The sequence below is a fragment of the Cuculus canorus genome, chromosome 2, assembly GCF_017976375.1.
Source record: "Cuculus canorus isolate bCucCan1 chromosome 2, bCucCan1.pri, whole genome shotgun sequence".
NCBI classification, from domain to species: Eukaryota; Metazoa; Chordata; class Aves; order Cuculiformes; family Cuculidae; genus Cuculus; species Cuculus canorus.
Window position 1 is genome coordinate 108695448 of NC_071402.1, and position 25807 is coordinate 108721254.

Here is a 25807-nt window from a genome sequence, read left to right on the forward strand (position 1 = left end):
TATGAGGAGCAGCTGAGAGAGCTGGGGTTGTTTAGTCTGGAGAAGAGGAGGCTGAGGGGAGACCTTATTGCTCTCTTCAACTACCTGAAAGGAGATTGTGGAGAGGAGGGAGCTGGCCTCTTCTCCCAAGTGACAGGGAACAGGACAAGAGGGAATGGCCTCAAGCTACGCCAGGGGAGGTTGAGGCTTGACACCAGGAGAAAATTTTTCATGGAAAGAGTCATTGGGCCTGGAATAGGCTGCCCAGGGAGGTGGTTGAGTCACCTTCCCTAAAGGTGTTTAAGGGACAGGTGGATGAGGTGCTGAGAGCCATGGTTTAGGGAGTGTTAGGAATGGTTGGACTTGATGACCCAGTGGGCCTCTTCCAACCTAGTGATTCTATGAAATGTTTATTACCTGAAGGACTCCTTAGAAGCGTTACCATCTCCTTGTTTTTATTTGAAGTAGGTTGCTTGCATGTCACTGGGATTCACACGCTTGGCTTCTGCACGCTTACGGAGCTGAGATAAGGAGCTGGAAGCCAGCTGTGATTTGAGTGCTGCCATGAGTAGTCCTCAGTGTGAAAACAGCTCCTTGCTCTGTTCTTATACATAGCCTCTCAAAAAACCAAGTGAGTCTTCGGGATACCCAGAATTGTTTCATCTGAGGAAGCCTCAGTGAACAGCTCTTTTTGCACAGAGGATCATTCCAGGTGGTTCCCAGGAGCTAAGCTGAAGCGTTCCTAGTAAACCAGGACAGCAGAGCTGTACTGCAGGGCAGGTACAGGACAAGGGGCAGCAGCACGCATGGAAGTGCTGTCAACTGGTAATCCAGCTAGTAATCCCAAAGATCACCGTGCTGGATTTTTTTGGAAGAGCACATCAGTGATGGGATAGCGGGTACAACTTTACCAGTGCCTCCAGCTAGGGTAAGTACATCTGCCATTCTCATTCCATTGCTCCCTAGGCCACAGCAAACACGGCTTGTGAGCCAGTGATGCTTGTCTGTCAAGAGGAAGTTTTTGTTGCCTCCTTGATGCATCCCCCCCGCCAGAGTCTGGAGGCTGCCATTTTGGAAATGAGAATGCAACTTTTGAGAAAGCAGAGAATAAATGGAAAAGCTTTCTGCAAAATAATTATATTTACACGGAGTATCTGCTTGCCTACGCGAAGGCAACAGGCCAGACTTACCTGGCTGCGTTCAGCTAAACTGCATAAAATCCAGAATTTTTGATTGCATGTGTAGAGCCTGCCCAGTTCTATGCCTTTCTGTTGGCAGCTCTTGGGTCTTCCCTCAAAGGAAAGCTCCTGGCCAAAAAAGGGCTGTATTTAGATTGAATGTCTCAATTGTTGACCTCGAGGGCTCTCTGCTTGCCAATGAACCAACCCAGAGCCGGGGGTCAGCAGGGAGTGGCTGGGGAGTGAAATTGTGCTGGTTTGGACTGGGAGAACTCAGCACAGCTCCTGCATCTCCAGTGATAAATATATCTCTCTGCGTCACCATCCTGGTAGAGAGGGTGGCCTATGGTGAGTATAGAGATAAGGGAAATATTTCCTACCTTAGAAGTGTATAATAGGATTTTTTAATGCAGAAAGTATCTATTTAGATAGATAATAAATATTAGAAAGTATCTAGTTAGATAATTTCTTACATACTTCACAGAGATAACTTATTTAGAAAAAGACATGGTAACTCTTGAAGGATCAACTGCTGGATGAAAACAGATGGCTTAGCTAATGAGAGACTCCCCAAAATCAAACTGCTGCCACTCCCCTCATCAAACAGTCAGGTGCAGTTTTCTGAGCTGGGCACCTGGCTCTTACTAGCCAGCTGGTGGAGGAAAGGAAGCTGCCTGCAGGAAAGGTTGGCAATTGCCTCCTGGATTGTCAGAGGCTCAGTGGAAAGGAATGTGGGGGTGTACTCGAAATAATCTAGGTATTTATAAAAAATTTTGAGCTCTTCTGCCCCAATTTGACCAGAGATACTTTCTGTTGTATATGTCTGTATGTTCTACATGCTTTTGTTAAAACTATGTTTAAAAAAATCATAATTAGAGCTAGTATTTTTTGCAGTTGTTGAACTCAAACATTTTTTTTTTTCTGCGTGAAAAACTATTTTGATTTTTCTTTAAGCTTAAAAATGGCATCTTTCGCTAGTACTTGGGGCAAGGTTTTGGCTCAGTTCAGGACTATTAGTATGTGTTTGACAGCAGCAGGACATTTGAGCTGGTAGCAACACCCACTCAGAAGGAGGAAACATTTTTAGCTAAATAAAGGTCCCAAATGCTTGACCTTGGACATGTGCTACAGACAGAACAGACATTGTGAGTAGAGGGGGAGAAAAAAAATAACAAATTCATCTAATGTTGCTTTTTGACTTTAGAAATACTGTTTTAGCTATGGCAAAATGGCCTGGGAAATATGTGATATCTTTCTTTCCAAACTGATTCATAAATGAAATATACTTGTAGAGTTGCAAAATGTTTCTGGTTAGAAATTTGACTTAGAAAGATGTGCTGTGAGTAGTATGTCTTTCTTAAAACTGAGTGCAGAATCTGGATAGCAATCACAAGAATTAGATTTGCTGGGGAAGGATGGTTCAACCCATAGCTGTGGTGTTAACTTTGTTTGCCATTAATTTTGCTCATGGGTTTGGAGGGGTCACTGATGGTATCCATTCTTATTTCTAGCCAACAGACCAGCAATGAAAAGATGGGATTTTGAAAAAGTGGAAGATATCTAAAAACACATCTTGTGTTCTCCTTGAACTATCATGTAAGGAAGAGTTATGGTTGGCAGTGGGATGTGAGATGATGAAAGGATACTGATAACCTGTACAGTGCTATGTAGGTTTTTTTAACTCAGACCTCGTTGTCTGTCTGCTCTGAGGTGAAATTTGAAAATCTTCCTTATACAATGCTTGAGAGACAGTTGTTTGATCTGAAATCCTCTACCAAAGCAACGACTCTTAAGTGCCCATGTAGCTGGGAAACCCTCATGTGACCACTTCTGATAATGCTTGGCAGGTAGGCAGGCTGGATACTGATTTCAGTAACTCAGATTAAGATCTAGTTGGATATCTGTTTTGGTAACACCTTTTAAAGATGCTGCCTAATCCTTTTCCATAGTGCTCTGCATGTGCTTTTCTATATGTGTGTGCGTGTGTGTGTGATGGTTTAATTGAGGGTGGGTTGAACAATGAGATCCTCATCGCACTGAGGGAGCGATGGCTCGCTTCCTGCGGGGTTGGTGAGGAAAACTGGGAGGACGATCGATGGGCTCGTGTGAAATCCTGAGGCAAGTTAGATGAGAACATTGGGAATGGTCCCGCCTCTCAGAAGTGCTCTACAAGGAAAACAGAAGTGCCCCCAACTTTTAAGCGATGCTGGGATGGCCAGGGAAAGCCATCGTGCTTGTAGCAAGAATGATCTTGTGCCAGAGTGTGTTGCTGTCACACCTTGTGCTGTGGAGCTGTGGCTCTCAGCCAGTTTTCACATACTCTAAATGTTATCTGCATTCCAAAAGTAACCCGCCTGTAAATGGAAAATCTTGTCCCAGTGTAAACTTTGGGAGTAATGCCTGGTAATTATCCCCTTGCTAAGAGCCCCTGGAGACTGGCTGAGTAAGCACTGCATCCAAGCACCTTGGTGTTTTTTCAGAAGGCCTTTGCCTTTTGGACTTCTACTTGGCAGCCATGACAAATGGGCCAGCACAATTGCTTGTTTAAAAAAAAATGCAAAATCCACCAATGCCCCCCCCCCCCCCCCCCCCCGCTAAAAACTTGATATTAGCTCGGCTAACTTAAATTCTGTAGGTGCCTAAAATGCAAAATGTAGACCAAGAAATTGTGCCTGCTGACCTCGTCTGCAAACACTGCGGCATTCCCAAAGAGCCATGCCATGCCCACATTGCTGACGGGCAGCTCATGCTGATGTCCTGCAGGGACACGTCCTGCTTATCTTGCCAGTGGTGCTGGAAGTGTGGCCTTGGCAGAAGATGACTGTGGAGAAGGCTGCTCTCTTCCTTACAGTTTTGCATTATGACTGTTCTGCCATACTCCCTGGCCCAGGCAAATCAGAGGGCGGGGAGAGAAGCCATGGGGACTGGGTGTGAAGGTTGGCTCAATGGCACATCAGGCAGGAGAGGAAAGGGAGGAAGTGTGTACCTTGTGCATTGAGGACCATTCTTCCTGCTCCTCCTTTCCCACTATGGTTGGCATGTTCTAATACACTTCCTCCTGCTCTTCTGTGACAACTTGTACAGAGAGCTGCTATCCCTGGCTGCTCCAAGGGTATCTGCTACACCCAAACCTGCTGTCCTTGCCTGTGACTCCTACCCTAGGCAGCTGCTCACCCTGCACCTCCCAGAGCTGCAGCACCTGCCCTGCTCAGCCTCACTGCCACAAGTCCTTCTCACCTTCAGCCTGTTCCGTGCCGTGTCTCCCACTCACCCAAGTGTTGGCTCCAGTCAGTGACACATCAGCTGCATCAGGAGCTGCTGCTGGGTGCTTGATCGTGTGTGTGTGTGTGGGGGGGGTGTGTGTTGCAGGCGAGAGGGTGAATAGCAGGTCTTGCTCCTGCTGACTCAGCAGCTGTCACTACTGTATTTAAGCTCTCCCCGTCTTCTAGCTTTGGCTGACAGGCTCTCGGCATGCCATTGCTGAGACAGCTGCTGCCCCCATCTCCTCCTGTCACTGGCACTGCCAGGGCGCTTTCAGATCTTCCAGTCTGCTGCTGCCTGAGTCATGGCTTTCAAACGGAACGCAGCCAAAACACTGTCCTCTCTTCAGTTGTGTTATGGTTTTAAGTGGTTTTCTGCTCAAATGGGTGGCTTCTAAGGCTTCCGCTTCTGGGGATCTAGCTGCCCCGTGCCAGAAGTAGGGAATTACATGACTGTAGACTGTATAAAAGGACATCATCCCTCAAGCAGTCTTTGCCTGTTAAGATGCAGACTGGAATTTCTGACAGGTCCCTGTGCTCAGCAGTTCCCTGCTGGTGCACCGTGTGCAATGTGATTATAAAACGGCACTCACACTACTTCAGATTGTGCACTGAGCCTCTGCCGTGCACTCAAAATATGGGGATGATTGAATTTGTTTACTGCAGAGGGCGTGGAGGTGGGGCAAGGAAACTAACCCCCCCATCTTGCCTTCCTGGAAAAGTTCCAGTAGGTGTGGTAACAGATGCAAGTCTGCTGATTTGGAAAAAAATATAACTGGTGCTACCGAGTCAGAATTTAGATAACAGACCACTGCCCTGGACAGGGCAGAGGCCATTCCTTCAGCTGTGCGGTACTTGCTGGTGGGAGAGAATGCAGATCCAGGCTCTCCCATATTTTCATTACAACTCCTCAGGGAATGGAAGATTTACACAGTTCCAGCTGTGTATAAAAGAAAGTAAAGGGGAAGAGGGACTATATTGCATGTTAGGGAAGTTGTATGACTGCCTCTATTTTATTAATGAATAGAGCTAGTACAGCTGAGACCTCTTAGGATCAGGGTCACATCACCATCTTTAACTTCTCCAGCAATGTTATCAGAGTAAGCTTCTAAAGCTGCAGCTGTATTCATCTATACCATTCTGTACATGATGCTGAGAAGTAGTGTAATGTGTTCAGTACAAGGAAAATACTTTCTGAAGATGCAGTAGATGTTTAAATAGTGGTCATGCACAATGAAGCTAGAACTGGAAGAGGCTGCCCAAGGAAGTGGTTGAGTCACCATCCCTGGAGGTATCTAAAAGATGAGTAGATGAGGTGCTCAGGGATATGGTTTAGTAGTGGACAGCTATGGGTGGACACTATTATAATCTCAAAGGTCTTTTCCAGCGAAACAATTCTATGATTCTAGAAGAGCTTAGATGCTGCACTGATACTTGTGCTTGCAATTCGCAGAGAGAGGGAATGTGACCTAAATCCAGTCTGGAGAAGTTCTTTAAGTGCTTCTGAGGCATGGGGCTGATAGCAAGAAAACTTGATTTTGTGAGATGGCTAAGTCAGATTTTTAAATCCAAGATTAAGATCTAGCTTTGTTTTGATTTTCTGTGTCTGGAGTAGCTCACTGAGAATTCCCAGAGAAATTATTTTAGATGAGGCATGCTAGCTTTGAGGTGAAACAGCAGGCTAGAAGTGGAGTAGTGCACAAAATAAGATCTGAAAAGGGACTGAAGTTATGGCTGTGTACTACTAGCTTGTGAAACTCTCTGTTGTTACAGAGATGAGAAACTTTAACTCAGATATACAAACCTAAAACATTCTTCTTCTTCCACAGAGGATGAAGAAACAGTAACAATACAGGATATTTTGTAATGATACTAAGATCTATTAAGAAACACTTCGCTTGAATTGAGTGAATAAAGCATTTTTACTGAAGAAAAATATATGTATGAAAAACTTCTGTGAAAGTCTGTAGTATATGAGTAAGATCCTTCAAAGTACAGCTGAGACTGAAGTATCTTCTTTTGAAAGAAGTGGTAACACAAATGTGCACACTGGTTATTCACAGAACGTTTACATCTTCAATTTTACAAAATAGCCACGTTTTCTAAAATGCTCTTCAGAAATGCCCGATTAAAAGACAGTGAACCACAGTATCCCATCAGCAGCAGTTTATCACATTTACAAATCCAATTTAAATCTAGTTACAACAGGAGTGTGAGACGATAAAGAACAGCGTAAGAGCAGTAAAAGGAGCTTCTAGTTGACAATGGATACCATGTGTATTTCAAAACACCAAAATGAAGACAAAAGTTTTTAATTAAATTAAACAGTTCTGTAAATGAGTAATAAACACATCTCAGATAGCACACATGTGCTCTTCTGTTCAGTTGCCTTCTGGAAGGAATGGAGTGACTTGAGACTGCAATTTACAGGATTTTCTGTAGGATAGAGTTGGCAACTTCCAGGGATTCATCTTTCACCAAGACAATATCGTAAGAGTCCATGTATTTTTCCAAAAGCTCATCTACCTGATTGCAGGAGGGATAGAGACAAAGACCCACTTAGTTTTGAAATTAGTTATTGAAAGAAGTTTTGTCATTAAAATATTGCCCTGTCTTTCCACCAAATTCAGGGAACAAGCCATGCAAATATATATTGCTCCTAGGAGTGAATTTCACAGGACTACAGAGCGGGAGTAGCCTGATGTAACTGTATGTGCATTACAGGATATAATAGCTCACATTTATTCCAGGATCTTGCACACAGAGATACTGAAAGGAAAACTACTGCCTCAGCTTCCTGAAAGGCAGAGAGAAATAGAAAACTCAAGTTTTCTCTCTCCTGAATCCAAACAGATGTGCATTATAACTTCTCAAAAAAAAAAACAAAAACAAAACCAAAAAAAATAGACACACTGCCTAACTTTCTATTTTGGAGGATTATTATTATTTTGCTCAATTATCAATCCAGTATTGAAAGGAAGGAGCCACAGGAATTTAAGAGAATTAATTTCTCTAGTCTCTACATCTTCTCAAAAAAATACTTTTTCAGAAGTAGTTCAATACAAAAAAAACGCAATTTCACATTTATGGTTTTGTAGCTCATGGGTTAGAAAACCAACTTCAAGGCAAGAAATAAATAAAAAATGTTTTGAATCTCTAAATAAACATGGGCCAAACACTTGGTTTGATATCTGAAGCTTATTATAATGAACCTGTTACTAGCTTACAGTATTTTGCTCAACATTCACAAGGTTATGAGGCTGCTTACCTTATCATTGAGATAGCCGATCTTAAGAATGTGTTCAACATTTGCTACTCCATCTGCCATGCTCAAATCTCCTTGGGAATCACCCAGCAAGATGATATTACTGTTGTCTTTCAATTGTTTGAAGTACTCTGTATTCTTCAAGGCACCATCATGTTTGTTGTAAACATGAATCAATTCTCCTTTAAACCCTTTTAATATTCCCTGTTTAAAAAAAACCCAACCACTGGAGTTATTCTAGTATCATATAGACAAGACAGAATCTAAAATGGAACAGGTAATATTACTCTCGAAGTAACATTCAACTATGTAAGCTCTAATGATGATCACGATAAATTAGTATTAAATAGCATAATGACTGTAACAGCATTGTTAAGACAAGACAGACAGTGATTCTTCCTGCTTGGAGAAGGAGTACATATGAGTGTGAGGTTGTCATTAAAGGAAATGAATGGTATCTCAGTCAATCAAGCTAACAGTGTTTGAACTGTTATCCTCTTTTTTGCCTGGGAGAGTGCTGAGTATGCACTTCTCATTTTCTATGTGACAGGGCAGATCGCTACATCTGTTCCATTACAATTTTCATCTTGTAATGTATATATTAACAGCTACTGAACACACAGAAAGTCATGTTTGATAAGAATGTGTTATGTCATACGTACATTTTCATCAAAATCCATGAAATTGGAAACCACTTTGACATTAGAATGGTAGACCCCAGCCTGGTGGATAACTTCCTCAAGAATGTCTCCAATCCCAGCAGAAAATATGAACACGGGGATATTATGTTCACTGAGCTTATCAAAGAAGTTCTCATATCCTTCTCTGCAACACAGAATGTGAATACACATCAAATCTCAAATAAAGAAATCCAAGAAAAGTCTGAGTTTTCAGAAGACATTCATGTCATCTTTGGAAAAGATAATTAATTTTCCCTGAACATTAGACTTTTTTTCCTTTGCCTCACCTTTTCATGTCAGCAGGAGTCATTACCCTAACACAACATGTGGTTTTAGCAGGAAACTGCTGCATCAAGCAAGCTAGTTGGTCTTGGTCTGTGTAATTTTTTCTCCAAAATGATCTTAAAAGTTTTAAAGGTTGAAAAACACTTCTCCTTTCTGCAAGCACCCCGGAACAAGCAAGCAACGAATAAAACTCTAACTACTATTAGGCTGTACATCTCCTTTTAATCTTCCTTGCTTAAACATTTGACTTTCTATAGGGTTACTATCATAAACAAAATTCTGTTTTGTTTTTAAACCCTGAAAACATTTATTATCACTCTTTCCTGAAAACTTTTTAGTTTTCAATGCCCAATTAAAATTATGTACAGTATTCCAGGAACAAGATAATATTATCTCTATACTTTCTATGCACAGACAATGATTGGTAGAAGTTTACATTCTTTTTAAAAAAAATTCTTATTATGAAAGCTTTTAAAAGAATTTTAGCCTTTAAAGCTAAATTTTACCCTTTAAAAGGCTAAAATTAAGATTCAACCCACATGGACTTAGGTTATCAAACAGGCAGAGAAGGTGTGCTCGTCTGTTTTGCGAAAGATAAGAATTTAGTCAGTATGATAAACAACTGCTTCTGTGAGTGAAGTTCTAACATCCTGTTTCAGTAGCCCAAAATTTACAGTCAGTTTTGGAGATTATGAAATGTGCTGTAGCTCCCTTCTCCTTTAAAGCAAGAATTTTGCTGGCTTTTAAGTTCGCCTTCAGCGGCAGAACAATATTTTAATACAACATATGAAACATATTCCTCAAGTCGCTGCATTTTTGTCTCAGATGAAACTAAAACAGGGAATGTTTTTCAAAGGAACAAAGTTGAACTCTCTGTTCCTCTTAAAAAAAGAACACAGAGATACCTGTAGAATTTCAAGAGGATAAAAGTCTACAGAAATTAAGCTTGTAGAGACGGGACTGAAAAAAAGTTTCAGATCTCTAGTTTATACAATCTGATCACTGTAGGCATTTAGCTACAACATATCAATAAAGTGGGAGCAAGATTCCAAGTTCCAAGATTAAGGTGTCGCATTCTAAGGAATGTGGGCTTCATTTTTTTTTTCCCCTTTTATCTTCTCTCCCTCTCCACCATTAGGAATCTACAGGAAATGCTCTAAAACAGTATTGTTCAAATCGAAAGGAACTCACTTCAGCATAACATCAGATTCTCTCACAATTTCAGCAAACTTATCCTTTTGTAAGCCTTGTTCAATGAGTAGTGCATGAGATTTATTGTACCTAGAATATAAACAAAAAATGGGTTGAAATCGTCTTATTAAGATTCACCTTTCATTAAATCTCACGTTGAAAAGCATCCTATATGGTTAGTTCTTTATCATTCAAGTTAACAGCAAAGCAAAAACTGTTGTTGCACAACACTCAAAAAGATTAATTAAATTAATGCATTACCTAGATACGAATTGCTGCCATTTGTTTACTTTAAAAAACTTACTAAATCTAATTTTAGTACAGTTTGAAGATGGGAGGTGTCTCTTACCATTCTACCATATATGGATATTTTTCCTCAATAGTGAGAGCTGGATCAATTTCAATTGCATAATAGGTTTCTTTCAGCTGCAATAACTGAAGGGAAAAAAAGACCAGATGTTTAACGTATTTTTAGAAAATAACACTTGGTATTTGATCTGACCAATCAAAATAACTTTCTTCATTCTGATTACATTACTTAGATAAAATGGAATCTGAAATGCCTTTGAACAAAGAGTTAGCTTGTAAATAAATCTAAGAAGAAAAAGTGGATGCTGTTAAAACTGAACTATGTGCTATTATCAACAATACAAATATTTCTGTTCACTTCTATTAGTGATGGGATGTCTTCCAGTCAGCTCTCCTAAAGAGAGCTCTAAGGATTTGAAAGTATCCCATCTCATGGTTCTGCGTAGCTCAACACACAGTACAGCCATGTGTCGGTACAACAAACCAACAGCAAGTAGATTTTCTATTTACCTTTTTCCGACATTCCTCTGTGATGAGCTTGGAGTTATCAATGATGTCTGGGGGGGGTGGTAAAAAAAGGAAGTGTTAAATGGATGGTATATTGCTTTTACTTTGCTCTACAATACAGTAAATGGCATAGATGACAATATTTGATGACATACCATTATGTTTCCTCAGAACTTTTCTTACCAACAACCAGTGAAAAGCACATTTTTCTTCATAAGCATGAAGGTTTATTACTGTCATTCTCCTCATCTTTGAATTAAAAGGGCAATTACAAGCTCTCTTATCTGTTTTTTGAGATCTAACTGTTTATGAAATCATCATGAGGCATCCTATGTGTTTCAGCATTCCCACTTCATTAGTAAATAGTTTCTCTTTGTACTAAAATGCTACATGACAAAAATATCAAGAATTCTGAGGAGTTTACTATCTAGTTCCTGCAGGTCTCACAACTATTATGGGCTCTTGACAAATAAAAGTCAACCCTACCATGTCTAGCCCAAATATCTTACAGCTCAGAACTTAATGTTTCAATTGTGAATGACAGCATACCTGATTTTAATTCACACAGACTGTGATTAATATATATATACATAAAAACACATATAATGACAGTCACTAGACTACTTCTTCATTAGGATGTACAGGCTAGGTAACAAGTCAATTTAAATCTCACATGTTAGGGAATAAATTGGATACAAAATTGAAATCTAGGAAAAATTAAAAGGAGCAAACAAACCAATCTGTATTTAAAAAAAAAAATAAGTACTCACTATGACAAGTTGGACATCTTTTTCCATTGTAGGAAAATCTACTTAATGTCATATCAAAATCTGTAATAATCTATTTAAAGAAAGAAAAAGCAAAACTGTCTTACAACACGGAGGGACAAAATAAAGAATGGCTAGAAATTCTGAATGATCAACCATAGTTGCTGCTGAGTAGCATATGTGTCACAGAAATCTCCCTATTTTATTGAACTATTGTAATGTAAGTCGGAATATCCCGTAAGAGTATCTTTTTTCTAACAAAACAGTTTTTCTAATTCTTTTGGTAAGCCTATTTCCTGAATACTAAGCTTATATGTTTATATCATTTACTTAACTAGTGTCTGGCTGAATTACAGTTGAATCAACAAGGCCTATTAAAAGAGTTAACAGATGTTTTAAGTTTTGGACATTTCTTGAAGACTAACTTCTGTTACGTATACATATTCTTAACTTTTTTTTGGCATAGAGCAACAATCATGATTGCTTTCATTCCAAAACGGTTACACATTCTACTATCTTTACCTGAAGTTTGGCAGCTCCACCTTTGATGAGGCCACAAATAATCTCCTCTACTCTCCCTGGGTCCTTAATATGGACAGTCTTCTTCTGAAATTCTGGCATCTACGAAGAGTAAGAACCAAGACAGAAATATACTTACACAGGAAAACTTACCAGATAATACCCGCTATCCATCAGATTGGAAGCTCTGCATTTATAAACAGTTTCATGTGATAGGACAAGAAGGGAAGTTAAGAGTAAGAAGCAACGGAAAACACTCTGGATGTATTAAGTGATGATGATTATACACATTCTCTTTGCTTTCACTGTCTGTTTTAATTTCTTTTGATAATATCAAATTGTTCAAGAAGCTGACACTGAAAAGGTAAGTGTTTGTAGGAAATAAGGGAGATTTATATAAACAGGACATGGGATTTATTTGCGGTTCAGGTATGTCACTAGGAGATGGTGAACCTTAAAGCTAGCTCTTTGTGCAACTGGTACGCCCTTGAAGTTTCAGCACAGGAGAAGAAGACAGGCTGATTTTAGACACCTGTTGTTTTGTTGAGAACATTGCATGTGTCAACAGAGTACTCCAATACAACAAGGCTGGACAGTAATTCCTGCTGCCTAGCCAGTTCATCAATTGTTTTCCATTACCTATTTTACTGCACACTTTTGAAATAACACTTGTTGTCACACCATATGTTCCTTTTGAATGAAAAGTACTTATTGAATATTATTATAAATGCTGAATTTGGTAAAAAAGGAAACAAAATGACAAATCCCTTATCTCTCTCAAAACAACACCCTCCTTCCCAAGCCTTTGCTTAATCTAAAATTTTCTCTTCAATCTTGCAGAAATGGTAAAAGACATACCTATTGACAGAAATGTCCCAAATTAGTATATATCTCCTTCCTTTATAATTATCTTCAGCCCTGGAGCCCTCAACAGAGGAAAGCAAAACCATGGACCTGTCAGAGCGGGTCCAGAGGAGGGCCATGAAAATAAACAGACAGATGGAACATCTTTCCTATAAGGAAAGGCTGAGACAGTTGGGGTTGTTCAGTCTGGAGAAGAGAAGGCTCCAGGGAGACCTTATTGTGGCCTTTCAATACTTAAAGGCGGCCTCAAGGAATGATGGGGACAAACTTTTTTAGCAGGTTTTGCTGCAATAGGAAAGGGATAATGATTTTAAACTAAAAGAGGGTGGATTTAGACTAAATCCAGGAAGAAATTTTTTTACACTGAGGGTGGTGAAACATTGGAACAGGTTTCCCAGAGAGATGATAGAAATCCCATTCCTGGAAACATTCAAGGCCAGGCTGGATGGGGCTCTGAGCAACCAGATCTAGCGGACGATGTCCCTGCTCGCTGCAGAGGGGCTGGACTAGATGACCTGTAAAGGTCCCTTCCAACCATTCCACGATTCTATGTATGGACTTTTTCTAGAGCAAAGGCATCAGACATTTACCATCTGTCTACATGGACATTTAAGAGAAGTAAATTTTATTTTCTGTATATAGAACTTCAGAGATGATGAAATGCTAGGAATTATGTTTCACATTCTGATCATTCAGTTTTCCTCTTCTTATACATAGCATGTAAACTTTGCTGCAATAAGCTAATCTAAAAAAAAAAAAAAAAAGGCAACTTCTATTTCCACTTCTGGACACACTTCTGGAACCAGAGTTGTCAAACCACTAATTGTTAAAACGTCACACAATACTCTTTTCTTCCTGCTCTTGATGCTACTCAGCCTTTTGTTTATTAGCAACAATGGACTTGCAGTCAAATTGCAATTAGGTTCTCATTTGAGACATTTTCAAGTCTTGCAAACAACATGTTTTTGTAATGGAAAAACATTACGGGGAAAAGAAGGAGCTGGAGGTACCTTTAAATATCAGCTCCAGTCCACTCTGCCCTCAGGGAAGAGCAAACTATTACAGCTACATCATTCTTGAGAGGTACTTGTCTAACCAATTCTTCAAAACCTCCAGTCACATATTCCTCATTTTCTTCAGCCGTATTTTAGTCCTCAACTATCTTTATGTTCAGAAAAGTTTGCTTAATCTCTATTTGACCTTCCTTACCGTAATATTAGGTCACTGAACTTGGAGGAAAGTATTCTTTTTCAAAAGTGCTCACTGGTTATTTTTCCCTTCTTCCAGAACTAAAGGATCCCAGTTTCTTCAATTTCCTTTTGTAGAGCACAATTTCCTAAACCTCTGACAATTCTTGGTGTTGTCCTGTCCCATCCATTTGAACCATATTTTTCTTGAAACACAGTATCCAGAACTGTGGGTATAACCTTTCTGCTCTGCTCTGTTCAGGCCTCAGCTGAAGAGCTGCTGTAGCCCATGTCTTCAGATATCTTTGTGTATGAATTTGAATATGCTTACTTTGTTAGAAATAACATGGTGATAACAATTCAAACGCAATTGGTTATGACCAAATATTCTTCAATATTACTCACAGGCAAAAACTGGTAGCTGCAAAAAGTGCTAAATTTTACATTTAGTCTTGCTGAATTGCATCTTTTCTCCCACATGAGTGCTCCTTTTTTTTCAATGTAACAAATAATTATAACTCCCACTATGCTTACTGCTGCTTTCTGGCTGATATCCTCAAAGACACTAATAAGAAAAGAAAACAGAAATCCTTCTAAAACCCTAATCACGAGTCTTTGCTAATTTTCCAAGGTTTTCGACCCATTGAAATAATTTCACCCATACCAGATGATCTTGCAAAAAATTCTTAAGTCACGACAGGCTATTTACTACTTCTTTGTTTTGTAAGTCTCATAAGGAAACAAACTAGATTCAGTTCACTTAGTTTTTAAGACTTAAGGTTTTCCTTTGCTATCTAGTGGCAAAGACATTTTCTGTAAAAGTGGTACCTCCTAAACCAAGACAGTTGTTCTCTGTGTGGTTGCAGTGCCTCATTACTTTTATTAGCACAGCAAATTCAAAAGAGGTTTGGCCTCCAACTATCAGCTGCGCCAAGCCAATGAGTGGTAAAATTCCTGAAAAATATCCATTAAAGAATTCCCTAGTCTTTTGCAAAACATATTTACAAAGCATTTATAGATATTTATTCACAATTATCAGCAGATCTAGATTCACAAAATAAAATTTGAACAATTTGCTGCTCCTTAAAGGCATTTTATTGTATTTCTTTTGTACGTTATACAGTGCTGGTGAACAAAAGTAACCTTACTACTTGTTTGGTGTGTATACGGGATTTTTTCTCTATAATGAAAGATAAAGCAATTTGACTCTGTTTTGCATTTTTTTTTCACTATATATTGACTAAACTAATTCCTTTGACTTTCAGGAGGCAAATTACATACGTGTTTTTAGACTTGGAATGCAAATAAAAAAGGTTAAATCCAAACACATGCTTTTGTAAGAAACAGTTCTAACATTATTTGGTTTACTTGGATGCTAAGCAACAGACTTCCTAATATAACTGACTTAAACAGAACAGACGTTTGGGGAGATGGAAGAGATCAGAGGGAGAGACTGTATGAGTAAAGCTGGATTGCTTGTTACTGTTCTATTCCAGAATGAGGCCTTTGGTAAGACAGCCCGAGGAAAAACCTCCTTACTAAACACTTCAGTAGATGATGTTAAACAAGACCTTGCCTAAGATTTTAAGTATGATGAAAGCTTCCTGCTTTGATGTTGTAAGCTGATACTCCTACTCAAGATCGGCTTTAAATTTCATTTATTTCTAACAGATCTTTCATTTTCACACAATTTTGACACAAGTCAACAGAAGAGTACTTAATTTAGGGGGGAAAAAAAAGTATTCTGCAGTGAGTACAAGCCATACAACTTCAGTCTCACAGGCACTTTCATAGGCAAACCCAAATCTTCATTATGGATATGGCATCTGATGAAGCCTTAGACAAATATAGTTAGCTGACACAGCCCCTGTCCCCATCACTAATTCCTTGTGTTCAAATTTGGAACTGAACATTGAGTAGCAATTCTTTTATTTAGGCTTTATCATTATTGTATTAGAAGCAAATGAAACTGTCTAATAAGCAGTCCACCAGTGTTCTGGCAAACTGTCACCTTCATTTTCTTACACTTCTGCCCAGTCTAGCTGTCTTTTTTTGCTACTTATTTGCCATTGTTCAGAGCTGAAAGAGACAAACAGATTCAAGTTGGAAAGAACAGATAAGACAAATGAGAGAATAAAGAGTGAAAAAATGCTAATAAGAAAAGTTCAGTCAATTTGATAAAATCTACATTTCTATTAATTGTTTAAGAAACCACTAGGGGTCAAATCAGTATACACAAAAGACACAAAATTCTGGTGCATGAGTTGACTGGGAAGAACACATGGAGAAACAGCCAAACAATCTCCACAACACCTGAAAAAAGCAAGAAAGCTTTTCAGAGCAAGAAGCTTCTATATACAGAACTAAAACTATATAAGCAGAGGAAAAGGAATTAATATTTCATTGTGACATCTGAAATAAATCATATTGAATCACTTAAGTGCTCCTATTTGTTCTGTCTTTTAATGGAAGTGTGAGAAGAGTTTTGCTTTCTTACCAAGGACATCTGTGCGTTACTGAAGGTTGGTATCTCTTTCAAAAACACAAGTTAGAAGATGACAACTCCCAAAGGTAATTAGTGGCTGGCATATACGCTGGCCACAAATACATTTAAGTTTCTAGTCCCTGAGATTTTTAAAGAGACTTCAAAGAGAAGCAAGAAGAACAAAACTGAAAAAAATTATTTTAAAGGTTGACCTTAATTGGTTTTATAGAAAGGAAAAAAACAGCTGCTTGTTTGTGATAGCAGGTAAATGGAATAAGGATGTAGGAAATTCTTTTGTAGCTAACAATGATATAGTCATACCTTGATGAATGAACAGTAATGGATTCACGCAGGTTTGGAAATTCCCCAGTCCTACAAACCACAGAATGGGTCATTCACAACAAGGATAGTTCTGAAAATTACAAGTCTATTTAGTACATGAGACGTGCATCTGTGTAGCTGAGTGAAATAAAGAGGAAAAGACTGAATTGAATTCTAGTTTGAAATAAAAGTTTCTTAAATACAATTGGATAGCAGGAATGCAAACAGAGCTGCTTTTATTTTGTGTCTGGGTGCTGCTTGTATATATTGTACTCTTAGTATTTGAGACTGTGTGCCTAAGGCAATGCCACATTAGTTCAATTATAAAACAAGAGTTAGTCATAATCACTAAAATGAAAGGCAGGTATCTAAGTGAATTCACAGCTGCTGTAGCAGGCATTTCCAATTAGATATCCTTGGGAATTAATAACTGATCGTGTGCTCAAGGTGTAATGTCATATTCTGAAGTTAAGATCACACTGAACTTTTGAATCTACTAAGGTGATTACACTGAACTTTTGAGTCTACTAAGGTAAAGCAGCTATTTCCCTCCCCCTATGCAGTAAAACAACAATGTAAGTCCCCACAATTAAAAAAAAAAGATAGGAAAAAAAAAAAGATCCATTATAAAAGGAAACTTTATATAAAGCACAACTGTGGGACCTTTTGTTGTTTTCACTACCTGTAATTTTAAGTTGGTAAGAATGAACTGCTGAATGACTTGCTATCTCAACTACATGGAGATACAGCTCATTTCAGTATCAAATCTGGATACACAGCTTGAAATATTACTAGTAATAACTAAAAATATAAGAGGTTATCATCATGAGTCTGCTAAGTAATGCTTCGCCCAAAGACAAAAAAATGGGGCAAAGTACTTGTATACTGATACCCTGTAAGCCTATACTACTTCGCAAACACAAAGTTTTCTTATTTTGCAAAGACTAATCAAGTATGGATGACTCCCAAAAAGCATTGCTAAGAAAACACTGTGCATTATGGCTGGATAAAATTTTAAGCGATCTTCTCTATAATTCTCAATGACTGACAGAGTGCTTTTTTAGGTGTCAGTAATTCTAAAGAACTGTTCTCACACCTACAAACATATTAAAAAAATTCCACAAAATTTTGGATGCCCATACTATCATAAAGTGATAAGACAATGAATAAGAACTAGCCATAATACTATTGACAGTCTGTGGATTTCAATTATCACACAATTCCCCTTTTTATACTTTGTTGGTAAACCTGCCCTAGACTAGACTGGGTTGCAAATCTACTAGCTTTTCTTACAGAGGACACACAAGGGTGGGCTGGCAAGGAGAGGGAACTATTAATGTTACTTCTGAACAAGGAAAAATGCATAGACATAAAACAGATAAGATTCAATTACTGTATTTCTAGTCTATGGTGACAGCTTCCAAGTTAAAGAGTATAAAGCGGGAATAAATAAAATTTATTTTGGGAACTGCAGATGAACAGTTCCAACGTCTGAGACTAACTATCACATATACTTACTTATGGACACGTACCAAAAAAAGGTAGGGCATGGCATTACTTATAGCTGTGACAGGTGATATCCTAGCAAGCAACAGAAAACTGGTTTTGGTGTTCTTGGTGGCAGAAAGTAAGTTTGGGAAATTATAAAGAAAAGGGGTGCATTCCTTAACTTACATTTATATATTATTTTCTACTTCATTTTTCTTTTTGCTATTATTTCAGAACATTTCTTCCATCTGTTTACTCTAGTAAACAAAGCTTACGAAAAAAATCTTTTGAACAGCATGCAAGCTTCTTCGTAATTCCTGCTATTTACAATGTATGAATTTGAAGGAGCGGGGGAGCCATAACAAAAACCACAGAAAGAGAGTGTGTGCGTATCTTTTCCTCCATCTGTATATGCTTATACGTAGCTACATGCGCTCATATGCTCATGTATATATAAAGCATTGTCAGACAATTTGAATTTTGGACCATGAGTCCAATAGAGGGGTTTTTTAGCAGCCCCAGATGTTAGTAGGCTTATCTTTTAGAGAGGAACATTAAAAGCTACTAGACGCAAGTGTAGTCATATCAGTCACTCCATTATGTGCAGCTAGTCAGGAGAACTGTACTAGTGATCGTGTAGTCTGCTGGCATAACCTGAGCTCAGGACATATATTTATTAATTTATAATTACCAAACCCAAAATAATAATATTATAATCATATGATGTAAACTTAAATGCAGTAAGAAATACGCTAACTAGTAATTACTAAATTACTCTTCTGATAGTTTTGCCAAGAAATAGCCTTAGGACTACTAAATAGCCAAATGTTATTATGGAACTGAAACAACAGAACACTTAATATCTTCCCAGTTGCTTGATAACATGCTGCAAAGCTAGATATCCAGCACCGGTTAACAACATAACTGGAGGTGGCTTCACTACGTAAGCAATTTTAAGAAATGGAATAGGATGCATATAAAAACTATTTTTTCTTGGTTTATTTTGTTTCTTTATTTACATATTTTCACACTTCACATGCTGGATTCTGATAGTTTGTCTGGAAAAACCCATCATATAAAAAATTCTGGAGAGCAAGCTTTAACAGAAAACATGACAACAGTATTTCCTGTTGTGCTTTTAAAGGAGAGTACCTGTGCGTTGAGCTTAGGGCACTCTTGATTCTTCTGTCCTTGATTTTGTCCTACTGCAACAGCATAGGTGGCAAGCAGAGTCCAGAGACGCAGGGCTTGCATACAGGCTGCCAACAAAAACCAACCAAATCCTTTTAAGAACTGGTGTGCTATATTATGTAATCTTTGCTATTCCTGCTGTATAGAAATAAAAGCAGACATGCATGGTACATAGCTATGTCCCTCTGAAAATACCCACACTTCTCTGATACATATTTAAAAGTAAAGGAACATTTAAGTTGAATTAATCTATTCGATAAAAACTGGTAAATATATTTATCCCTTCAGTGCTGTTGCCAAATCTGCGCTATCAAATTTTTGTTTCAATAATACAGTTTGTCACAATAAACAACTGTAAGTAAAGCCTAACCTCACAATTGGCTTAGAAATGCAGGCAGAACACAGAGTCAGTACTGTTGATAGAAGCTGCGCACACTTACCAGAGGGTTTTGCAGGAGCCGCTGCAGAAGCAAAAGAAAATTCCTCTTGCTTGAGAAACACTAATATAGCAGCACAAGGTGCAGTTGAGGGCGTTTCCAAATACAGCCTGACTAATCCCCGTGCAAAACCCCAGGGTCCTGTGACGCACATCAGCAATGCACAGCAGTTTGTTATGCTCAGCAGTACAGCCTGACAGGCTTACAGATGATCAGCTGGTATATCAACAACAAAACCTTTGACCTTCGCTGAATGAACAGCTTTCAGGGATGCAGCAAGCAAATTTGGACTGCTCTAACAGAGGAAGGCACTTGTTTTCCAAAGCAGAAGTTTACTACTTTGTTACTTTTTAACCCTTTTTACTAGATCTTTCCAACTATTTTAGGATTTCCTGTTGTAGGCAACTTTCTTACAGCTCATTGAGAGTGTCTCCCTAATGTTTACAAGGCAGCCTGCATGTATTTGTGTAGAAGCAGGAAATTAATTACTTAATTAATCATTGCTTTGACTTTAATTATCTCGGTGATACTGAAACAGGAAATCAAGAAGGCTTGTTTGTCAGGATTTTTGAGAGACAAGGCGACTCAACATGCTTTCAGAAGTTTGTCACCAAGCATGTTGCCTGATCAAAGACAGCCAAGTAGGTGACACAGAAGACATACTTAGAAAGAATCTTTTTTTACTGTGAGAGGATGAAGTATTGTCTAATTTTATTTACACTTTCAAGTTGTGTAAATGCTTGGAGGTGTCATGTAAACTCCTTCCACAGCAACAGTGCAAGCTTTCTTAAGTCACCCATATTTCATGTCCAACTTTAGGTTTATTATCACTATTTGAGGCTGTGAGAACTAACCGCAAACATCAAGCCAATTCATAGGTGGCCATGAATGTGACGAGTATAATTGTCATAATTGAGTCAAGGGCAGGTTAGTAGTCTAGCACATACAACCCCCCTAATGCTATAACCCTCCTACACACTTCCAGGATTCTAGAAATTAATTAGTTATGCAAATTTCCTTTTAAGGATGATGTGAGGGTTTTCTACATTTAAAAACATCAATGGGCTTTTTCTGAATGGTACAGTGGATCCATCTGTTTTGTGTCTGCATTCCAACTCTAGGCTAGTATGTATTCTGTCAGGGTTCCTCAGACTCTGACCTACTCAGAGTACTTTCATTTTTTTTAGTTGTGTCCTACGTGTTTTGACCCGATGGAACAAATAGTGAATGCTTCAGCTGATACAGAACCTGCAACTTTCATTAACATCCATCCTTTCAGAACTGAACAAGATCCCCCAAAACGTACATGTTAAGGTCTGCTGTACCCCAAAGCAGTAAAACAGCTTGAAAGGTATGTTCAAAATACAACATAATCCCTGTGAAGGCTATATTTAGTAAATCAAACTTGTCATTGGTATTTGCCAGGATTCATAGCTCCTATTAATCTACTTATTATAGCATTTGTACACTGTTGCAATAGGTAACATACAGGGAATATCACCTTTTATAGCACTTTAATGTATTTAGTGTGCTTTTAGTTGATAACATATCCATAATAATGTTTGGGAAAGCTGCGTATAATGCAGTATCTTGAATACATATGAATTATTTAAACAACAAAAAGCTGTGGCTTAAGTCAGTGCTGGATTTCGAATTTCAAAAACTCTTATGAACAATGAAGTAAAATATGCTTTCTATATAAATCATATAGTTTGGGTAAAAGCACCACTTTATACATTCAATTCGCAAAGTACCTGTCTTTGAGCTTTCATATACTTCAAAGGTCACAATGGTACTGATATAAATGAGTCCTGTGAACCTCACAGATATGAGACTGGGATGTGGTGGGTCTGGCTTGATATTTTGGTACTTCTCAGATGTAAATCAGTGAGAAAATTAATACTAATGCTATCAAGAATTTAAATAAATTTAGCTTGCTCTTTATTGGGGAAACACTAGTTGAGGAAACAAAAAAAATATGGTGTTTTTTTTTAAATTTATATATGATTTAAGATTGAAGAAAAGAGTTACAGAAATTAAGTCCAACTTTTACAGACTAATTTTTGGTATACAAGACTAATTAGTAAGCATCTCAAATTAATTATTATGTTGTTAGTGGAAGCGCTAGAAAATGATGTGAGCAAAATTTCTGTGAATATTCATATAGCCAGCACCTAATTCTTAGAAAAATATCGACATATCTCCGGTAACGATGTACTTTCACTTTAATGAAAATGTCGTATATGAAACTCCTCATCTACAAAACAAGGAAGTCTGTCTTTGCAACTGTAAGAATCCTTTGTGTCCAATACTTTAATTACAATAACTACTACTGACTGTGTTGTTAGTGCTGATTTGAGTCAATTGAGCATTTTGTTTAGTGTTTAACTTCAGATAAACAATGAAGTAAAATTACCATCTCTTTTTTAAAGAGAGAAACACAGTCCAGCACGACATTTATACTCTCACAATACCGAAGGTCATTTAAATATATTTTAAGAACCATGAACTACAGAGGTATAGCTATTTCAACAGATAGGTTTTATTTTAACCTTCTCTTTGGCTGAGGGCCATATCTCAACTGCAGAATATTCTACGCAGAAAAACTGAGAGAGAAAACAAAAAGATCAACACTTAAAACATCAGATAATTTGTCATTCAGGTCAGACTAGGAAAAGATTAAACTTTATATCATGTTATGTTAGGTGAATTTTGTTTGTAGAGATCCAAGATGCCCCCAAAGAGTGCGAAACACTGGAAGTCTTAGTTTGAAGCAAAGAAAAACTGGTTCTACCAGTCCTTAGAACCTCTGCCCTAAGTTGCACCTATTTGTGGAAAGAAACAAACACAACACAGATAAGTTATGTAAAAAATGTTCCACTTACTTGCTTAAGTAAAAATCTGAATACTTCAACTAAACTGACATCAACTTTTAAAGATCATGAAAGAGGCCATATTTAAGAGTTATTTCTATTAATTAGAATATTTGCTACAAAAATTAGAGGTGGCTGAATCCTGTCTGCAGTATAAACATTAGCTAGTAGCTTTTCCAGAGCTTACCACCCTTCATTCTTGTTTGTGAGCCTGCTGCAACTGAATGACTACGAATATATTCCTGTATATCTAGCATACTGCCCAAATTTACTTGAGTAATACCTTGTTTTATTGCAGGGATCAATTTTAAACATTAAGGAACTGTATTTGTTTTCTAATTTTGCTTTTGTACATATTTTCCAAAACAGACTACTTGATATAATCTCCACCAGACAGGGAAAGCTAACTGAACCATAGCACCCAAGTAACAAAGCCAAGCAGAAGAAAGGAAGAAGCGTAAGAGAATTTAATTCAAACACGATCTTTATTCATGCTCTAGTTAACTGAGTTAATGATCAGCATACTGGTTCCAGCAATAGCTTTTAATATTTTTAACAGATTAGAGGACATAAACATTATATCACTAGAAATACTTAATTATTTTGTTTGACAGAAATTTTCTAGATCTGATTAGAGATCAATCATTCTCTACCATACAAGCAAAAACTGGTGATCATCTCTAGTCTGACCATTTATGACTATACTCAACCCAGTTCAGTGCTAACGCATACACTCAATTGTATAAAGAACAGTTATACTACTTAGGTGCTTAGTCTTGTGTTTAATACAACAATCACTATGATGTTGCACTTACTGAAAAATGGTTCTCTTCATAAAACCACTGCCAGTGATTTAAAAAATAAGGCTACACAGAGACACATTTTAGTTCAGCAAGACAACTGCATGTTTTAAGAATGGGATTGATCATCAGTTTCATTAGGAATAAGCAAAGGTTTTAAGCAGTGGACAAAAACAATGATTAGCTTGTGTTAAGGTCATGCAGTGAGATAAATTATTCTGGTTTAATGATCTCTCAAGGTGTTTGTTCTATGAAAGTCTATAATGAGGTCAGAATCAGAAGGGGGTTTGTGGTTTGTTTTTTTTTAAGCCAGTTTCTAAAGTTCTGGGAATCTAAAATGAATCGAGTTTTTAGCATCAATTTGAAACACGGGAAGCTATGACTTGCAATTCTATATGGAGATGATTGTTCAGATGAGAGAATAAAAGATTACTGCAGCATTGTTGTCCCTTACACTCCTTTGTGCTCTTGTAAGCACAAAATCACTTTAAAAGCAAAGAGCTCTGCTGGTGATAGATGAATAGACATTTTGAGTCTCGGAAGAAAGCATGACTGAAGGCAAGCTCAATACATTGCTAACTTAGTATCTTGAAGTCCAGGTAATAGAACATAGGGCAAAGAGGTTTTGATAGGCTTACATGTTAACCAAAGACATATTTCTCAAACACAGAGATACTGTTGCACATTACAAAACTCACAAAGAATTGTAACAATTGTGGTACTAGAAACTGACACTTTAAGCAATACCTCTAATCCTCTATAGAAGTCTATGAGGAACTAATAGTTATCAAGGCCTGAATTTCCAGTATTTCATGTAATCTCCTCCTATCGATTATTACTCCAGGCAAAAATTCTCTCTGTCTGAGAGAATATATGGGGTATAAAACACACAGAACCAGCTCTGAAGATTCAGGTATTGAATGAATACAGCTCAGGGCAGTAGTCTTTTGTCCCTGATTGTATGTTAGGGGGATCACATCATCTCTGTGCTTTGCTTCCACTCTTTGCTTTGGAGAAAATTAACCTTTGAAACTGGTAGGTTAAAAAAAAAAATAAAAAAATTATATTTTAAACAATTATGAATTGTTTAGTAGTCACTAAGTGTCTGGAAATAATCCAGTGATCTTCAGTCAATAACCGCATAGCTTGGATATACCAGACTATAAATGACATCCTATCTGAGCCATAATTTTATCTTAAGTTTTTTTATTAACCATTCCTCTCCTACCCTCCTCAGATCAACACGAAAAAGTTATTTTATTATTCTTATATTTTACAAATAGGTTCTAAAGTACATGAATTGGGAAAAAAAATAGAAATCAAGGTTATGACACTCAGTCAATCCAGAGCAGAAGGAAACTGAACCTTTTTGTCTTGCCTTTCATACTTAAATTACACTGGTGTCTATTCTTACCAATGCTTTTAGCCTTCTTTATAAATCCATTATGCACTTGCAACTTAAATACCAAGTGCAGTTCTGGTTCCCCTACTTTACAGACGATAAAGCAGAAGTGGAAAAGGCCTTGAGAAGGGCAGTAACGATGAGCCATGATATGAAAAGCTTCCATAAAATGAACACTTTAATTTAATATAAATCTTCAGCTTGGAAAAGAAATGGCAGGATGGCATAGAAAATGTTTCTAAGGAAAGATTGTTCACTGTCTCTCCCAGTATAAGAAGTAGAGGTCATCAACTAAAATTAACAGGAGGTACATTCAAAACAAATGAAAGAAGTCACCTGCAGGTCACACAAGTAAAGTAGTAAGATGTGGAATTCCTTTCTGGTGATACTGTAAGTTTACACAGCCTTAAAAGGATACTGCATAACAACATGAAAAAAATCTCGTCTTACATTACAGACAGTCTCTCTGAAATACAAGCTGCTGGAGGCTGGGAAATCATTCTGGAAAAAGAATCATGACAACTTGTCCCTTTCTTATGCTTTCCCTGGGCCTCTGCTATAGACCACCCCTAGACAGATAATACTGTGTTTTGCTAGACAGATCATACTATTTTTATTGGACAAAATCTTTCATGGAAGGTAAGTTAACACTCCCTGTTTGTTACACGTGATGACAGGGAGAACCATTCACTCTTCATGATAGTGCTTCAGTTTAATTTCATGTATCTTTTTCCCCCCCCATCCTTCCTTTTTCATAGAGGTTCTTCTTCAGAGAGCACAGACACAGAAAATAATTTTTTTGACAAATTGGAATTCTTG

At 37.8% G+C, this 25807-nt stretch overlaps 1 protein-coding gene across 7 annotated transcripts in view; it reads right to left on the reverse strand.

Moving 5' to 3' along the window:
- Positions 1-6320: 6320 nt before the first annotated feature.
- NT5C3A (5'-nucleotidase, cytosolic IIIA) overlaps positions 6321-25807 on the reverse strand; it is a 28227-nt gene continuing 8740 nt past the window's right edge. For 3 of the 7 annotated variants that reach the window (XM_054058686.1, XM_054058689.1, XM_054058690.1), the window contains 9 exons: positions 19438-19544; positions 11944-12042; positions 11425-11494; positions 10658-10704; positions 10188-10273; positions 9839-9928; positions 8345-8507; positions 7686-7886; positions 6321-6943 (listed from right to left, as the gene is read on the reverse strand). In XM_054058686.1, the coding sequence (XP_053914661.1) occupies positions 6842-6943; positions 7686-7886; positions 8345-8507; positions 9839-9928; positions 10188-10273; positions 10658-10704; positions 11425-11494; positions 11944-12042; positions 19438-19544 (965 nt within the window). In that variant the 3' untranslated portion in view covers positions 6321-6841. Of the gene's footprint in view, positions 6944-7685; positions 7887-8344; positions 8508-9838; positions 9929-10187; positions 10274-10657; positions 10705-11424; positions 11495-11943; positions 12043-16797; positions 16889-19437; positions 19545-19916; positions 20074-25807 lie in introns of those variants that run through there. The other 4 variants (XM_054058691.1, XM_054058688.1, XM_054058692.1 and 1 more) reach the window with 4 other exon arrangements.